The sequence below is a fragment of the Paroedura picta genome, chromosome 3 (genome assembly GCF_049243985.1).
Source record: "Paroedura picta isolate Pp20150507F chromosome 3, Ppicta_v3.0, whole genome shotgun sequence".
Taxonomy (NCBI): Eukaryota; Metazoa; Chordata; class Lepidosauria; order Squamata; family Gekkonidae; genus Paroedura; species Paroedura picta.
The window spans coordinates 84,288,822-84,305,247 of NC_135371.1; the positions used below are offsets into that span (position 1 = coordinate 84,288,822).

At 40.5% G+C, this 16,426-nt stretch overlaps 2 protein-coding genes across 9 annotated transcripts; one reads left to right on the top strand and one right to left on the bottom strand.

Moving 5' to 3' along the window:
- Positions 1–23: 23 nt before the first annotated feature.
- HNRNPH1 (heterogeneous nuclear ribonucleoprotein H1) lies at positions 24–16,054 on the top strand. Of its 7 annotated transcripts, none has more exons than XM_077326648.1 (14): positions 24–206; positions 346–491; positions 8,814–8,948; positions 9,730–9,885; positions 10,045–10,188; positions 11,331–11,469; positions 12,342–12,520; positions 12,612–12,683; positions 12,741–12,874; positions 13,022–13,157; positions 13,346–13,429; positions 13,556–13,606; positions 14,438–14,530; positions 15,310–16,054. In XM_077326648.1, exons 2-14 carry the CDS (start codon positions 443–445, stop codon positions 15,426–15,428), a joined length of 1,491 nt encoding a protein of 496 aa, XP_077182763.1. In that variant the 5' UTR covers positions 24–206; positions 346–442; the 3' UTR covers positions 15,429–16,054. The 7 variants fall into 7 exon arrangements, with proteins under 7 accessions (XP_077182763.1, XP_077182765.1, XP_077182770.1 ...); XM_077326650.1 differs by having other exon boundaries at positions 8,820–8,948; XM_077326653.1 differs by having other exon boundaries at positions 26–206; positions 12,762–12,874.
- On the bottom strand, positions 1,706–7,413 carry LOC143832358 (deoxycytidine kinase 2-like). Of its 2 annotated transcripts, XM_077326657.1 has the most exons (7): positions 7,178–7,413; positions 6,541–6,656; positions 6,102–6,295; positions 5,422–5,569; positions 3,762–3,877; positions 2,497–2,596; positions 1,706–2,089 (listed from the first exon to the last, which is right to left on the bottom strand). In XM_077326657.1, exons 1-7 carry the CDS (start codon positions 7,275–7,277, stop codon positions 2,063–2,065), a joined length of 801 nt encoding a protein of 266 aa, XP_077182772.1. In that variant the 5' UTR covers positions 7,278–7,413; the 3' UTR covers positions 1,706–2,062. The 2 variants fall into 2 exon arrangements, with proteins under 2 accessions (XP_077182772.1, XP_077182771.1); XM_077326656.1 differs by having other exon boundaries at positions 1,706–2,596.
- Positions 16,055–16,426: the final 372 nt, after the last annotated feature.

Below are 16,426 nucleotides of genomic sequence, written 5' to 3' on the forward strand. Positions count from 1 at the left end.
AAAAGGGGGAGGCGGTGGTTGCGCGGCGTGCGTGCGTGCGTGCGGCGGCGGCGGCGATGCTCGCCTCTTCGGAGCCTTTGTGACCAGGCGATTGGCTGGTTCCCTTGGCCGGGGATGGGCTGGGGTTACTTAATCTGATGTCACAAGCCCACAAGTGGGGGAAGGAGTTATTTATAGAGGCGAAGAGCAGCTGCAAGGAAGCTCCGGTGAGTGGAGGGGCGAAACCCAGAGGCGCGTGGTGGCGTAGTTTATTTTCCTCCGCGCGGCCTCATTTCCTCGGGGGGGGGGGGGGGACAGAGAGAAGAAAGCACACGATTTAGAGGCCCGTCTTCTCTTCTTGTTTAGCTTGCCGCTCGATTATCTATCTATTCGCTGCCGGGCGAAGAAGACGAAGGAGATCTTTAAATAAAAGAAGGGAGAATCCGCAAGGAGACCAGACGAGATGGACCCGTGTCACACCGAAGAGACCGGCCCCGAGATCCCCGGCCTCGGTGAGTGGGCTCCGCCAATTGGCGGCGGCAACGAGGAAGGAATCTGCGGCCTAGCCACCGTTGCGGCCGTTGCTGCGGCGCTGGAACGTTGGCGCAGATCGGGGGGAGGGGCCTTGAGGTAGCCGACTCGGAGGCGTCGCTGCGCAGTAAGGCTCTGTAAGTGGCCCGCTTCGCCTGCGTGGTTGGGTTTTTTTTGGGGGGGGAGAATTTGACATCTCTCCCCGGAAGCGAGCGTGACGGGAGCGCTCCCGCTCGCCTCGACCCTTTCTTCCGACACGTCCCGTCGCCGCCATTGTGGTGGGTGTTGCCCAATCCTGCGCGTTGGGCTTGCGGCGGCCATTCCGAGGCCTAGGCAGTGTGTGTGCCTGACGGTGGCGTGGCATAGGCCGCAAGGGGGGGGGGAGGGGAGACACCGCCCGTATTAACCCACCCGGGCTCTTCGTTCGCCAGAGAAGGTGAAAGAGCCCCCTCGCCCCGCTTGAGAGCGATTGCCCTTGAGGACAGAGCGGGAGAAAATTGTAACCCGAATGGAAACAGCGGGTTGGAAATCCTGAAATGGAGGGGAACGTGACACGTGACTTCGGTGGCGCTCGCGAGACGGGCCTACTGGCTGCATGAAGAAAGGCGCGATAACACCCCCCCCCCCGTATGAACTCCGCACAAAGCATAACGTCGCACGTTGCTGTTGTCACAAACGCTGAAAGGGTAACGTTGCCGCCATATTCTTGCCTTGAATCATGCTCTGGCGGCCTCGTTTTATTATTCGGACAGTGACCGTGGTTAACTATCCAGTTTTTGTGCTGGGGCCTACACTCAAACTAAGCCTTTCGGCTATTATTTTAAACCAGCCTATCCTGCAGTGGTGGTGGGAAATTGCTTTTTATATATATAAAAATTATATATATTAATATATATAAAATATAAAAAGACTAATATCGTGTAGAGATACTTGAGCCTTCTGGACAGCTAAGTAAACCTAGAATCATTTTGAGCAATGCTTTCTGTAGGCTTAAAGGTAAAATAAAAAAGCTCATCCTACTGGACTCGGAGTTTTTAGCATAATCCTAGTGTTTTGGAGTGAGTCTGATCTTTCTCAAGCACCATAACTTACATCAGCAAACTTAACATACAAATCTGATTATTGTAATTTGGCAAAATGGTTATAAACATAGCTATTGTATGAACTGGTTCTAAGTGAAATAACTGCACAACTCTGCATTTATAAAGTGTTTATTATAGCTAACACATTTGTAGTACAAATTTAATCAGTTGGACATAACCTATCACAATTAAGGTGTACAACATTTCTAGTAATGCAGGATACTAACATTTACAGGTGAAGTTTTGTCTTTGGAATGACAAAAGAGACCATCAACAGTCATTTGCTTCAAAACTCCAGTTATAATGTTTGTGCCTCTGGCATAGTTCCAGTGTCTCTTTATTGTTGTATTAAAGCTACTTCATTCTCAGATACATAGCAACCTTTGATTAAAAACAGCATTATTTACCACGCAGGTATTGCATGCCCATTCCATTCCAGATAGTTTACAAAATGGCAGTATCTTTTTTTCCTAGAAAGCAGTTAGAAAAGCTTTGACCTGTCAAAACAATATGTGAATAAGGTATTTAGGAAACTATCTTTCCTTTGTCCCACCAAAAACTAAAATGGGGTTGTTAGATACTTTACATTACATAGACTTTTGTGTAATTCCTAGCTGTTATGATTGGATTCTTTTGGTCTTTAAAAAAACATTAAAATGAGGTATCTTCTGCTTTTTTTAATCTTGGAAAAGGATAAATAGGAAAGGATTAATTGTAAGTTGAAAGTACACCAATTTTCAGACACTTACAGGGCAATCAAACTAGCTGCACTTTTGGTTATTTAAATCAATGGTTTTAGGATCAGTTGGTGTACTATTTTTTCTGAATGCATGAATTCAGTTCTAAAATTCAAAACAGGCATTCAGAAAACTTGTTAAGGATAGATTTTATTTGTAATACTTACTTTATCCAGTAAATACTGCTGTTTTATTTCATCACTTTTGAAATCTTCATTAACATCTAAAACCAGAATTGGTATGTTTCTAGGATTGTCAAAATCCACCCTACAAAGCAAAATATAATTAATCTCTACAGCCCTTCAGTACCCATGAGGCATCCCTGTTGTGACCATAGGAGTACCAGTTAAGAGATGAAGCTTGCACCCTCCGAACATTCTGTGATTGGTACCAGTATCCCAGGGAAGCCATTTTGTGATCCTGCCCAGTCACCGCTTCAATTTCAAAAGCATTTCAGATTTTTAAAAAAGGTTTTCCTGTAGAATACATTGTATGTCCATTGTTCCAAGGCTCAATGAGATTGGGGACTCATGTTCTGGTATATTTTACACTAATTTACATATTTATATCATTTCCCTCTACAATTGGGAATATGAAGCAATTTACCATACAATTGTATCTATTTTGTCCTCACAGCAACCCATTGTGGAAAGTTAGGCTGAAGGTGTGTGGCTGACCCATGACTGTTCATTAAGCTTCGGTTGCTGAGCTGGGATTTGAATTTGTGTCCTAAGATCTTAAATGAGTATCTCAAATGAACAGAATATTAATGGAATAGATTGATGTAAACAGGGATTCAGTTGAAGATCCTAATATAGAAGGTTTGCCTGGAAGCAGCCTCCACTTATTTCACTACAGCTTTTCTTAAGTCACATTGATATGCAGGCTTGGATTTGAATTCTCCATTAATTTTGAAGCGTAGTTGTAGAACAGCTGTACACATTGACAGCCTTTATCACAGGGTGGTTGTGAATATAAGATGGTGAGAACATTTTGTAGTTTAAACGCCATAGAAATGAAATTTAGCTAGTTGCCTTATAATGTAACAGCATATCTGATTTATCTGGCCGCAGTGCTGTATTAAAATAAATTTGATTTGATTTGCAACAGCAAAATGTACTCCTAAATAATTAGTCTCTAACATAGCATTCAGTGCGCTATAAAGGTAAAGGTATCCCCTGTGCAAGCACTGGGTCATGTCTGACCCTTGGGGTGACGCCCTTTTGCCTTTTCATGGCAGACTCAATACGGGGTGGTTTGCCAGTGCCTTCCCCAGTCATTACCGTTTACCCCCCCAGCAAGCTCCACAATTCTGATGTACTGTAAGTGTATTGCTTTAGAAAACGTGGTAATGGGATTTAAGTTAATAGCTAAGAAAGTTACTTAACATATCAGGTCTGTGTGTAGTAGTGAAATTACTAGAAATGCTTACCTGATTGTCTTTTCTTGCAGCCAGGTTTCATGCTTATAGTGAAGGCTCTCCAGAAATTCCAATTGAATTCCTTGTTCTTCTTCTCTGCCTCTACACTGCAGCCGTTCCATGCACTTCTAGGTTTTTAAAAGACATGTTACTGCAGACATTGAAAATACAACCCTTTCTCTTTCTAAAAATACTGCCAAACAAATTCCATTTTGCACATTCTGCAGAATGACCTCCTGACATTGTCAAGCAAGCCCATGCCATCAGAAACATTTACTGCTTTTCCACAGCATTATGATGAATTGGGTACCTTCTGGATTTCCCCCCAGATATTTTGTAATCTCATATACTTGCTGTACTGCATAGCAAAACTTGGATGACTACTTTTTAGCTGTGAAGGATTCCCCTGGTCACACCCACGTGGCAGCCATTTCCCCTGGCTTGGAAGATTGTCATTTTCTGCTCTATTAGTGGGTGCTCAAAATAAATAATTCAGTAATTATAATCTCTGCGGGTTTTAAAAAAATGCTTCTCATGGAAGCATAAAGGTAAAGGTATCCCCTGTGCATGCAAACTTAAATGGACTCCGGGGAATGGTAGAGGACAGGAAGGCCTGGAGGATCATTGTCCATGGGGTCGCGATGGGTCGGACACGACTTCGCACATAACAACAACAACAAATCCCCTGTGCAAGCACTGGGTCCCTGTCTAACCCTTGGGGTGACGCCCTCTAGTGTTTTCATGGCAGACAATACGGGGTGGTTTGCCAGTGCCTTCCCCAGTCATTACCGTTTAACCCCCAGCAAGCTGGGTACTCATTTTACCGACCTCGGAAGGATGGAAGGCTGAGTCAACCTTAAGCCGGCTGTTGGGATTGAACTCCCAGCCTCATGGGCAGAGCTTTCAGACTGCATGTCTGCTGCCTTACCAATCTGCACCACAAGAGGCTCTTTCATGGAAGCATATGAGGAAGGATATGTCTGCATCAATGTTCTTTTTTTTTAATGGAAAGGCCCCTGTGGTACAGTTGGAGATGGCTGTCTTGTGGGGCTGAGAGAGGGAAACTACAGAGAAACCATGTGGGAAGACCCATTGCTGCTGTGCTGTATTGGCAGCATGACACGTTTGGTTTTCTTATTACTGAAATCCTATGACTATGAAGCCTGTTTGAGCAGTTGAGAGACTCAGTGTGTCTCTAAGTAGCAGTATCACTAGAATGTGGAATTTTTTGAGGTAATCTGACATCAGAAAGGTTGTGAGGTGTAGCAACAGATTTATTGTCTGGACTACAGTCCGTGTAAGTGTATCTAAACTAGCATTTAAGAGCAAGCCAAGGTACTGTATTTGTGTATTACCTCAATTTCTTCAAATACTGATAATTATCATTCTTGGCACTGTAACTCTGAAAGATCCTTCACCTTGAGAAGTAGCTAGCCTGAGGCGGTAGATTTGTAGAGTGGTCTGTACACAGGATCTGGTTGAATATTAACTTAGCCAGAGGCTTGATAATCAGATTTCCCACAGTACAATTACAAATTCTAGAACACCATGAACCTCTATATACAGCCATTGTATTACTTCTATAAACTATGTATTCCATTACATGTAGAGAAGAATATCTAGATGGCACTGACATACCATACCATATCTAGATTGGACTAAAAAAGCATACCTGGGGGGTTGTCCGGAGGTAGATAATACCATCTAACTCTATGGTTGATTCAAACTGTTTCAAAAGCCATGCATGGCAGTCCTTATAAACTGCCCACTCTGTTTCATTGATGTCTCCTGATTCAAATAAATTGGAGGCAAAGACATACCTGTAAAAGACAATTTTACTGCATGAGGATGTTAAACAGTAAGTGGGTGTTAATAAACAGTCAGCTAGGGTTTTTGCCGACTTAGAGGCAAGACTCAGTGAGTCTTACTATAAAGCACTTAAGGAGAATTTCTGCAGGAAAAAGGATATTGAATCTAAAACCTTTTGTTTGTCAAATCAGGCAGGTGGGTCCAGCCCTACTGAAACAATTGACTGTATGGATTATAACTGAAAAAAATTCAGACTACCCATATTCAAATGCAAAGAATACTGCATTCAACGTGTAAATATAATACTAATCACTTAATTCATATTTGTTAACGTTGAAAAATTAAGTTTGATGTTTCAGCTAATGTTAGGATGTTTTCCCACTTATATTTGAAGGTGCTAGAGTAACACTTCTCAAGATTTAACATTTATAGAACTTCCTATATTAAAATGACTTTTCCTAATGCATTCTTGGAAAGTCTACATTTTAGAAAGATGTCTCTTAATTTACTTATTAGTCTGTGTAAAGGAATGGATGCTCTTACCTATCACTGTAGACTGAGCGCTCAAAAAACTGCACAGGATGTTCTGCTTCATGTAGTTTGGCAGCGATGGGTTTTAATTGTGCTTTAATTCTATTTAAACAAGCATATGTCTGGAAAGTAGAAGCCCACCTTGCAGGCTTGCTGTACAACATCTGAAGCAGGTTTCCTCCATTTTTTTGTGATGTTGACAGTTCCTGATAGATAGAATTTTTCCAAAATGATTTTATAGTTGACCTGTTACTTTGCACTTGTTTTAGAAAGTAAAACTAACAGTAACTATGTGTAGTTTATGCAAAGCATAAAGTATTCTGAATCTGAACACTTGTATTAAATCTTGCACCTGAGTTTGTCTAAGCCTAAAATACTTGTAAGAATATTTCTTTGCAAAAACCAGTTGGTTACTGCCCTCTTACCACCACAATACAAATATTATACTTACTTCATATTCACTCTCTGATGTCTGAATGTCACACCACTTAGCTATTGGTTCAGGAATTACTTCCCATTCATCATTGTAATTCTCTAGTATACGTACAAATGTGGACTTTCCTGAAGCTGTAGAAGAAATGAGTGGACATTATAATCAGGACCACGCTTTTTTGTACATACTAGTCTTCTAAAATCCCAAACTATTAAAAAGCTTCTATGCTTTTTATATGTACACTACTGTTACCAGTTCCTTTGTAAGTCCTGATTTAGGATAGATTGGTGACTTGAGTTTTAATTTCCAGAGGATACAATACTAAACATTATACTACTTCCTGTAAATATCAGGGGAGGGAAATAAGGATGGTGCTTTTTTTTGTAAGAAAACACAATTATGTTTACTGTAGTGTGTGGTAATTAAATCCCAGTCACTTTGAATTTGGCGCCAGTTTTATTGTCTGGGGGGCTTGGCTTCTATTTTGTGCAGGCCTGTGTTTGGAAGCAAAGCAGTCATTCTTCCTAGTACAAGGATACAAGCTTTCGTTTTACATCAGTAGTCTCCTTTAAGCCAAGCTAGGATAGGTTCATTTGAGAAATCCTAGCGAATTGATGAAAAAGTATGAGCAAGGGAACAGCAAATTGGCACTTACCAATATTTCCTTCAATTGCCACTTTTTTGAGGCGCTTCTGGAAGCTCCGGTCTAAGGCGGTGGTAGGGCTGGGACAGAGGCGCTTCCTTGGCGAATGCATCGGAAGCTGGTTCCGCGTGGGGCAAGAAAGGAACTAAGCGGCTCCCGCGCTTTCCCTTCAATTTAAGGCGCCCGCCTCTGTGTAGCCAATCCATGTTGGCGGGCTGGCGCCCTTGACCCTCCTCTCTGGAGCCCGGGTCCATTCAGGGCGAATCCTCCTTTCTGCGCGCCTCTCCACGCAAGCTCGGGCTCTGGTTTGGGCATGCGCGAGGGTTTGTCCTTGTTTCAGGAAGAGAGGCGTGTTGAGAGCGGACATTTTACGGTTCAAACGAGCTTCCGGAGCACGCTCGCAGCTCCATGCTGTGCAATTGAGGGCGCTTTGTAAAACTAGCGGGCTGCGAATTTCAAGGGAAGCTGTTGTGAAATCATTTGGGTCATATCCCTTGATGCAACTATTCTCACAGGATTCCAGGCTGTTGCCCTCCGGGGTTTCCGAAAACGGTATCACGCTGTGAAGTCATGAATCGAACTAGGAAAAGATCGAAACATGCTGGAAAGCCGTTGATAACTTCTTTTCGTGGTCTTATTAGAAGTGCCTTCTAAGGGCATTACGGTATTTGTCCAATGCGAGTCAGTATGAGGGTTTAGCGGTGAAATCCGAGTGGTGCATTGTCTATGATTTGAGCAAATCGTATAATCATATAACATGGCTACAATGTGGGTGTTTACATTAGTTTTGCTTGAGAGCTGCGGTAGCTCAAGTAAACTACGCGGATTGGGAATGAAGTCTTTGTTCTCGGGCGCATGCGCAGAACGTCGGGTGGGATACTTCCACGGAAAGGAATGTAGATTCTGGACCAAGGAGCATGTGCGGGGAAGGATCTTGCTGCCCGATCTTCTGTGTTGTGATGGTGGTGATGAGTCATACTCGTCGTGTTTTGTTCTGAGCGAATTCCCATTGTAGACGCGTAATCGCTGAAGCCTTAGAATCGCGAGAGGCGGTGGTTGCTAAAGAACACGCGTAAATGGCTCTTGAAGGGTGGGCGGGGCGAATTATTAAAAGGCATGCGCTGTGTGGTTTAAGTGCGCGCATGCCCATTTCGGTTTATTCTCGGCCACGCCGTGCCAGACTTCAGAAACAGGTGAGCTGGGTGGGCGTCCTCTCAGTTTAGCGGCTGTTAAATACAGGCTTGCTTTCTGGCGCATTAGCTTTGATCAGCATCCTGCTCCAGAGCGGATTCGCGTTAAGCTGCCACCGTAGACCGAGGCCTTTTCTTTGTGAGGCGGAGGCGGCGCCAGAGGTCGACCGAGCGGAAGCGCAAACAACCGCTCGGCGCCATTTCCTAGCGCTCCCCGCCGATCGGCCTCCTGGGTTCGAGAGGTGAAGAAACCCTTAAAGCCACCTGTGCTACGCGGAAGGAGGATTTCAGTTAGCGATGTGTACGTGGGGGAGAGAAAGGGATTTTTTTTTGGGGGGGGGAGAACACAGAAGTGTGGGAGGAGCTATGGGCAAGTGAATGTTAGTAGATAAAAGGATGTGTTTGCTTGTCGGTGCTATGTCCCACTCAGTGTGGCGACTTCTTTGTCTGCCCCGTAGCAACAGAAGGTGAAACTGAGACCACACTCACTTCCAGTATGATGCTGAACACCGAAGGCGGAGAGGGTTATGTTGTGAAAGTGCGTGGGTTGCCTTGGTCATGCTCTGCTGATGAAGTACAGAGATTTTTTTCTGGTAAGTGTTGTTTCCAGGTTCTTTTTGATCCTTCCCCCCACTCCACATAGCTTTTATGGTATACTTCCTGGGACTTCAACTATTCTTCAGAAATGGAAAGTGTGTATATTTCTTGTTCCCTCTTTGGTATTTTATTTTTAGATTGCAGGATGGATTCACCTCAGTCTTTTGCCACTAAATGGGGGTATTACTAAGGTGCAAGGTTCCTTGTGGTAAGAAGGGATGCTACTTGACTGCTTTAATTTCAAGACTGTTAATTTTGTTATTAAAACATATCCTACCTTTCCCTCTGACTCCAGATGGCTTAGATTTTATAATTAAAGTTATCAAACATCAGTAAAGATCCACATTTTTGAAGGTACAGACTTCAGCATGTTAAGAGGGCTGTAGTTCCAAGAATGCAATTCTGAAAATAACAAATGAAATGCAGTAAATGGGAACAAAGTTGTATCCTTAAATGGTGGGTTAATTTGGTGATTTATGTCTTGTGCTTCTCCTTTTCAAAAAAAATCATTGTATTTTACTTTTTCCACAGTGCTCATTTTTAGATAATTGATAACAGGGCCTATTTTAATGTAGTGTTGCTCTACATTGCTCATCCGTGCTTTAATCTCTGGTTTACATACTCGGGCTAGACTCTTCTTGCTTCAGAGGAAGGTACACTCCCCTCCAATAAGTTTTAAGTATGTATAATTAAAATTGCAGAGTTGGCCTTAGTGAACTTAGGGCTTTACTTCCAACCATGGTCTGTGGATTAAACTTGTTGTCTGCTTTCTCTTAGAATGCAAAATACTAAATGGATCTTCAGGGGTCCGTTTTATCTACACAAGGGAAGGAAGACCAAGTGGAGAAGCATTTGTTGAACTGGAAACAGAAGAAGATGTGAAGCTAGCACTGAAAAAAGACAGAGAAACAATGGGACACAGATATGTTGAAGGTTTGGATTGAATTGACATAGTAACTGACTAGCCTTTGATTTGGGTGGAGTTTAGGTGCATGATATTTTTTGTGAACGTAATGTGAATCTGTCCTCCAAATGATTGTTGAACTTTTATGCCAAATTCCAAAATTCATTAATTCTGAGTGCCTCTTCCAGTCTTCAAGTCAAACAACGTTGAAATGGATTGGGTTCTGAAGCATACTGGTCCTAACAGCCCTGATACTGCTAATGATGGTTTTGTACGGCTTAGAGGACTTCCATTTGGTTGTAGCAAGGAAGAAATTGTTCAGTTCTTCTCAGGTATGTGGGGTATAAATGAAAGCCATAGCTGTATTGGTAAAGATTAGAATTCTAGAAGTGCTGAACCACTGCCAAATGTTAATAAAAATATGATTACACTGTCAGTTTTGTAACAGGCTTGTGTATAATTTAGCTAAACCAAACCCTGATTTATTATTTGGGAACTGCCTTCAACATTTCAAATATCAATTAAGCTTTTAATTGAATGTTGAAAACTTTGGGTTTGGATAATAAGTTGTCTAAATACATATTGATAGGTTGGAGCAAAAGAACTCTTAGCTCCAGTCTGCCCAGCTAAGCATTTTAAATGTCTAACTAAAAATGTCATGTCTGGAAAATGGTTGTATAATTGCTGTGATAATACTGCTTAGCTTGGTGGATAGTGTGGAACAAAATTATCTGAAATGAACAATTTTTGCAGTTAAGATACAGAAGAGACATTTTGTATGACGTAGGATAGTTCTGCAATTCAGCATCTTACAGTTGTTTGAATAATGGCTTGGCATGGAAATACTGTTCATATGAAAAACAAGGAATAGACTTAAGGATAGAAGTTAACCTTGCACTAGAATCTTTGGAATGCATTACAGTAGTCAGAAAAAATTGAATGTTTATGTTGAATTATGATGACATGATCAACTTGCAGAACTTTAGATTTTTTATCGAAGAGATTTTTCTGCCTTATAGATTCTATATTTTATTGTGTGCATTTATAACTTGTTGAAATATGAAAGTAAAAATTTAATAGTTTCAAATGTTGCATGTAGTGTTAAGTGAGTTTAAATAGATGCTTGTTATGATTGTATAATTATTGTATTTTTAAAGAATTTTTAAAGAATTTAAATGGAAAGGCTTGAAAAAATTAATATTTTTAGTAAAATATAGCTTATATTACTTTAACACAACTTGTGCTAATTAGAGAAAATATTGATCAAAGTTCGCAGAAATGTAATCTTTGCACAAGCAGGCTGAATTAAGAATCTGTCAAATAGTGTTTGTATTTTTTGTTATAGTGTTAATAGAATGGTATTCTGAAATTAAAGTATAACATCTGGTGTATTTTAAAGCTATAAGAAAATCATGATTGGGCTTGTGATGTTAATATTACCCCCCTACTGGGGTTATTTGTCCTTGGGTTGAAGGGTTGGAAATCGTGCCAAATGGGATAACATTGCCGGTGGACTTCCAGGGGAGGAGTACGGGGGAGGCCTTCGTGCAGTTTGCTTCACAGGAAATAGCTGAAAAGGCTCTAAAGAAACACAAGGAAAGAATAGGGCACAGGTGGGGATGGATGGTTGGTTGGATATGTCGCTCTTCTTATGGTAAACTGTAATTAAATCCATATTCTCTCTTCTGAAATGCTCACCTCGTAATATGTAACGCCATAGCCTACTAACATCTCCAATTTAAGTTGTAAATGTTTTTTCTTTCACACATGTGCAGACTAGCTGAAATTCTAGTTCTGCTGTTAGCTTGTAGATAATTTAAAGCTGTTAAATGTGTATAATTTTCATAATTAAGGAAGTGAGAGACTATGGCTTTAAATTTTTCTAATAGCACCAATTATGCCTATAGTTCTAAAGCCACTTAGCTTTATCATCATAAAATATAATTTCTATAGATGTTCTATACATTGATGTAACATTTACTTGTAATTTTCACATAATTTCCAAAATGTCACAAAAGGTTTTTATTCTAAATTTTGTGACTTAATTAGAGCATGCACTTTTTAATGCCAATGTGCTATGCAAAAGCTAAAAATGGGTTAGTGAGCACACACTTTAAAGTGTGCATATGGGTTAAAATTCTGGCGGAGGCTAGTTTTTTAACCCTATCTCTGTGTATTGCCATATGAGCAAAATGTGGGTCCTGTTGAGTGGACATTTCCCTCCAGGGTGCATTCTGATTGTTCTGAACTTTGAACCAACTTGGTCTCCCTAACCCTTAAGGCTGGGATACCTAAATGAGCTTATAAATGCTCAGTAATTTAATTGTTAGCCTTGGATTAAGATCCATAATTTAAAAACATAACAAAACAAATCCTGGCTTAAAATTGCCAGTTCCAAGGCTGTGGTTTAAAATGTATTGCTTTGTATAAACTGGTGTGCAAGATAAGGAAAACTTAGCTACTTTTATGTGTAAAAACTCTTTAGGTACATTGAAATCTTCAAGAGCAGCAGGGCAGAAGTGCGTACTCACTATGATCCTCCCCGCAAACTAATGGCCATGCAGAGGCCAGGTCCTTACGACCGGCCAGGTGTGGGAAGAGGCTATAATAGCCTTGGCCGAGGAAGTGGATTTGAAAGAATGAGGCGTGGTGCTTACGGTGGAGGTACGTATCTCGGTTTTAAATTTTAATCGTCCTCCAATGAACGCACCTGTAGAAGCTTTGCTTCAATGTTATTTTAAATTCTGGCTTGCAGGCTATGGTGGCTATGATGACTACAATGGGTATAATGATGGCTATGGCTTTGGATCTGATAGATTTGGAAGAGGTAAGGATTCTTGATTAGGGCAAATGAGGTAACTTTTTCTACATACACAAGATTTAGAATGGACTTTTCTCTCCACAGGAATGTCAGACCATAGGTATGGTGATGGATCCTCCACTTTCCAAAGCACAACGGGTCACTGTGTACATATGAGAGGATTACCATATAGAGCTACAGAGAATGACATTTACAATGTAAGTAGACTTATTTAGCCAGACTGTGGCTGTTTTGAATTGTGCATGTGTATGTATATTGTCCTTACGTCAGTTCTTTTAGGGGAGCATCACATGAGCATTTCCTGGCAAATTAATAGTGGCTTTTATTTGACATTGTCTCCATAGTTCTTTTCGCCTCTGAATCCTGTAAGAGTCCACATTGAAATTGGACCTGATGGTCGAGTAACTGGGGAGGCAGATGTTGAGTTTGCTACTCATGAAGATGCTGTCGCTGCAATGTCCAAAGACAAAGCAAATATGCGTAAGTTAAGCTGCCTTCTTTTGTACAGTTCTTTGCTTCGTTTCTGTTTAGTGGGATTCCATTGAACATATTGGTATTGCTTGATGTTGGTAAATACTCTCAGAATTGAAGATACTCATTTGTCTGTCCATCCATCCACCAAAGTATATAAATTCTTATGTATTAACTTGTTAATTGTATTTCCTCAGAACACCGATATGTAGAACTCTTCTTGAATTCTACAGCTGGAGGAAGTGGTGGAGCATATGGCAGTCAAATGATGGGAGCAATGGGTATGTGCAAGCAATTCACTTTCATGGTAATCGGCAAGATTTTTTCCAACACAGTTGGATAAGCCAGTACAGAGGATACTTAGCAGAATGACTTTATAACTGAAATTCAATATTTTTCAATCACAGTCAAGGAAACTGAAGGTGTAGTTCAAGACTGGAACACTAATACGCTGGCAGGTATAAAAACCTTTTTAGGTATTTCTTGTAATGGCGGCTTTTAATTTATTTGAATGCTAGTATGAATGGCTGAGGGTGGCTGATGCTGTCAATATTTTATGCAAAGTTTTATATTAGTGGGTATAACTTCATTATTAACAGTTGTCCCAGTAGTTTCTCTCTCACCTTATCCTTTGAGGAACTGTCATTAAATTTGGGTAAAAATTCTCCTGAAGCCTTTTTAGTTCTAATGTTTTAATTCCAACAAGTGGTAGCTAGTTGTATCTGTTGCTTGGTATGTGTGCTGCTTTTATAACACTTTGTAAAATGGTTCATGTTAAATTTTTTTTTGTAAGTCAAAAAGATTAAGTTTAAAAAGCAAATTTCATAGTTCTGCATAGCTATTGAAATTAGTATTCTAAAAATACTAGCTGCTAGAACCACAGATAACTCTTTTGTATGATGGCTGTAGGCTATAATGGAATTATAAGGCAGGGATAGGAAAAATACATGGCCACCAGTTATCATTCTACTTAAAAGATAAGCACATCACCACTTACGATGCATGAATTGACTTGTATCCAAAGTGCCTTCTGGCTACACGGAATACAAATGGCACAAAGAACAAACAAAATAACAATTGGAACTGTAACAGCTGACTGCAGGTTCCTCCCCTAGCAGTGAAAGAGCAAGTAGGAAGAACCTTTCAAATTAAGAGGCCAGATAATGACAATGAAACAATGAAAAAACAGAGCAGAATTTGGCGGTTTTTAGGTAGCTTGTTCTCTAGACTTTTTTAAAATATAAAGATGCTAATCAAGGTCTTAACCATGCCTGTCCTTAACTTGAAAGGAAGCCAATCGAGTTACGGTGGTCCAGCTAACCAACAGTTGAGTGGGGGCTATGGAGGAGGCTATGGTGGTCAAAGTAGCATGAGCGGATATGGTAAGATGTTTTTATTAGTTTTAGATGGATGTGTGTAAGAGTTGGCTGGTATATTTTTGTAAGGATAGATTTCTTTTGGCAAACAAAACATGCTGATCCTGTCTCAAGTATTTGATTTTTGAAAACTTTGAGGAGCTTAAGGGATCAAAAGTTCAAAGGAAATGGTTTCCTCGTAACTGCTGCTCAACCCAATTTTGTCTAAAACTAGATTGCCAGTGTAGTGCTAGGTCTGTGGAATAGTCAGACATTTCACAGAGTGAGAAGTGCTGGGTTTACTATTCTTTGCAATAGAATAACGATATAGGCTAGATATCAGGAAAAAATTTTTCACAGTCAGAGTAGTTCAGCAGTGGAATAGGCTGCCTAAGGGGGTGGTGTGCTTCCCCTCACTGGCAGTCTTCAAGCAAAGGTTGGATACACACTTTTCTTGAATACTTTAGGATGCTTTGGGCTGATCCTGCGTTGAGCAGGGGGTTGGACTAGATGCTGCGTTGAGCAGGGGGTTGGACTAGATGGCCTGTATGGCCCCTTCCAAGGAAGGTATGAAGATTTTTCAGGGCTTCCTTTGCACAAGCTTACAGGAAATCTGGGGAACTGGTTTGGACTTCGCATTATAAAATGTCCTTAAATCAAACAGATATTAAATAGAAGTGTTGTTTTAATAGTACATGAATATCCAAGGTGATGCAAGGGGGATCATTGGGTTGTGCAGGGAGTAGAATGTGTGCTCTTGCTGTTAGTCTTGCACTGAATTGTCTTATGTGCATTATCTGTTGCAGGTAACCAGAGTGCAATGAACAGCAGCTACTACAGTAGCGGCAATCGGGCATCCATGGGAGTGAATGGGATGGCTGGAATGTCCAATATGTCCAATATGAGTGGTGGCTGGGGAATGTAAAACCAGTCATCTGACTTTTTGACAACTTTTTTTAAAAAACAAAAAACTAAGTTTAACAGTTTTGCAATACAAGCTTGTGATTTATGCTTTACTTGTAAGTGAATCAGGATCATTTTAAAACATTCAGGTTCAGTATTTTTTTTTTGATCTACTGAAACATTCATCTAGAGTGTAACAGTCAAGTAAAGAATTTCCTGTTAAACAATTTTCAGATTTTTTTCCAGTTTTTGTTGTAGGAGTGTATTTGAGCAGTAAGCGTATTTAGGTTAAAGCTGTTTCAATTATGTTAAGTGTTGCTCTTGTACTATATAACACCAAACTGTTTTCAGTGCATGTTCAGGAACATGCTTTTTGTACAAACAAGATATAGGAGCTGTGTTGGCAACTCAAAGTGAACATTTGGCATGTTAGTTCTAGTTTTTTCTTTTAATATCTTGTAAGGCACGTTTAAGCTTTTTAAGTTAATGGGGAAATGAGACGCAATACAACTACCTTTAGGATTTTGGTCTTGGTGTTCGTATGAAATCTGAGGCCTTGATTTAATCTTTCATTGTATTGTGATTTACTTTTTGGTGTATTGCGCTTAGTGAAATTGTTGAAATAAAACATCCTTTTTAAAACTGGAATTTCTCTTGATTTCAAGTGAGTAATTACGAAAAATACTTCATTAAGAAGAAAACTAGTTCACTTCATTTGAAGCTACACATACAGCCTTGATTAAAGTCCTGTTTCACTTCCTGGCAATGTAAGCATCAGGTAACACTTATTTCAAATGAAAGAAGCACCCCGAGTGAGTTTCATTATACAGGTGGATATGTCGTACATATTGGTGGGAGTAATAAACTGTTCCAGGCAGGCAATTTACTTTGCTAACTGAACATGACTTGAGAAAGGTATGGATAAGTGGAAAGAACATGCAGACATTCCAGTTATGTGTTAAGTGTAGAGGTGGTTAAGCATAAAGGACCCCTGTGCAAGCACTGGGTCATGCCTGAACC

Excerpts from the sequence above, each read along its gene's own strand:
- LOC143832358 (XM_077326656.1), bottom strand. The coding sequence starts at position 7,277 with ATGCATTCGCCAAGGAAGCGCCTCTGTCCCAGCCCTACCACCGCCTTA. Across the intron at positions 6,296-6,540 it reads CATCAGAGAGTGAATATGAA|GAACTGTCAACATCACAAAA; the intron begins GTAAGTATAATA and ends TCTATCTATCAG. Across the intron at positions 2,597-3,761 it reads CTGCAAGAAAAGACAATCAG|GGTGGATTTTGACAATCCTA; the intron begins GTAAGCATTTCT and ends TTTGCTTTGTAG.
- HNRNPH1 (XM_077326648.1), top strand. The coding sequence starts at position 443 with ATGGACCCGTGTCACACCGAAGAGACCGGCCCCGAGATCCCCGGCCTC. Across the intron at positions 11,470-12,341 it reads AAGGAAAGAATAGGGCACAG|GTACATTGAAATCTTCAAGA; the intron begins GTGGGGATGGAT and ends AAAACTCTTTAG. Across the intron at positions 12,521-12,611 it reads GCGTGGTGCTTACGGTGGAG|GCTATGGTGGCTATGATGAC; the intron begins GTACGTATCTCG and ends TCTGGCTTGCAG.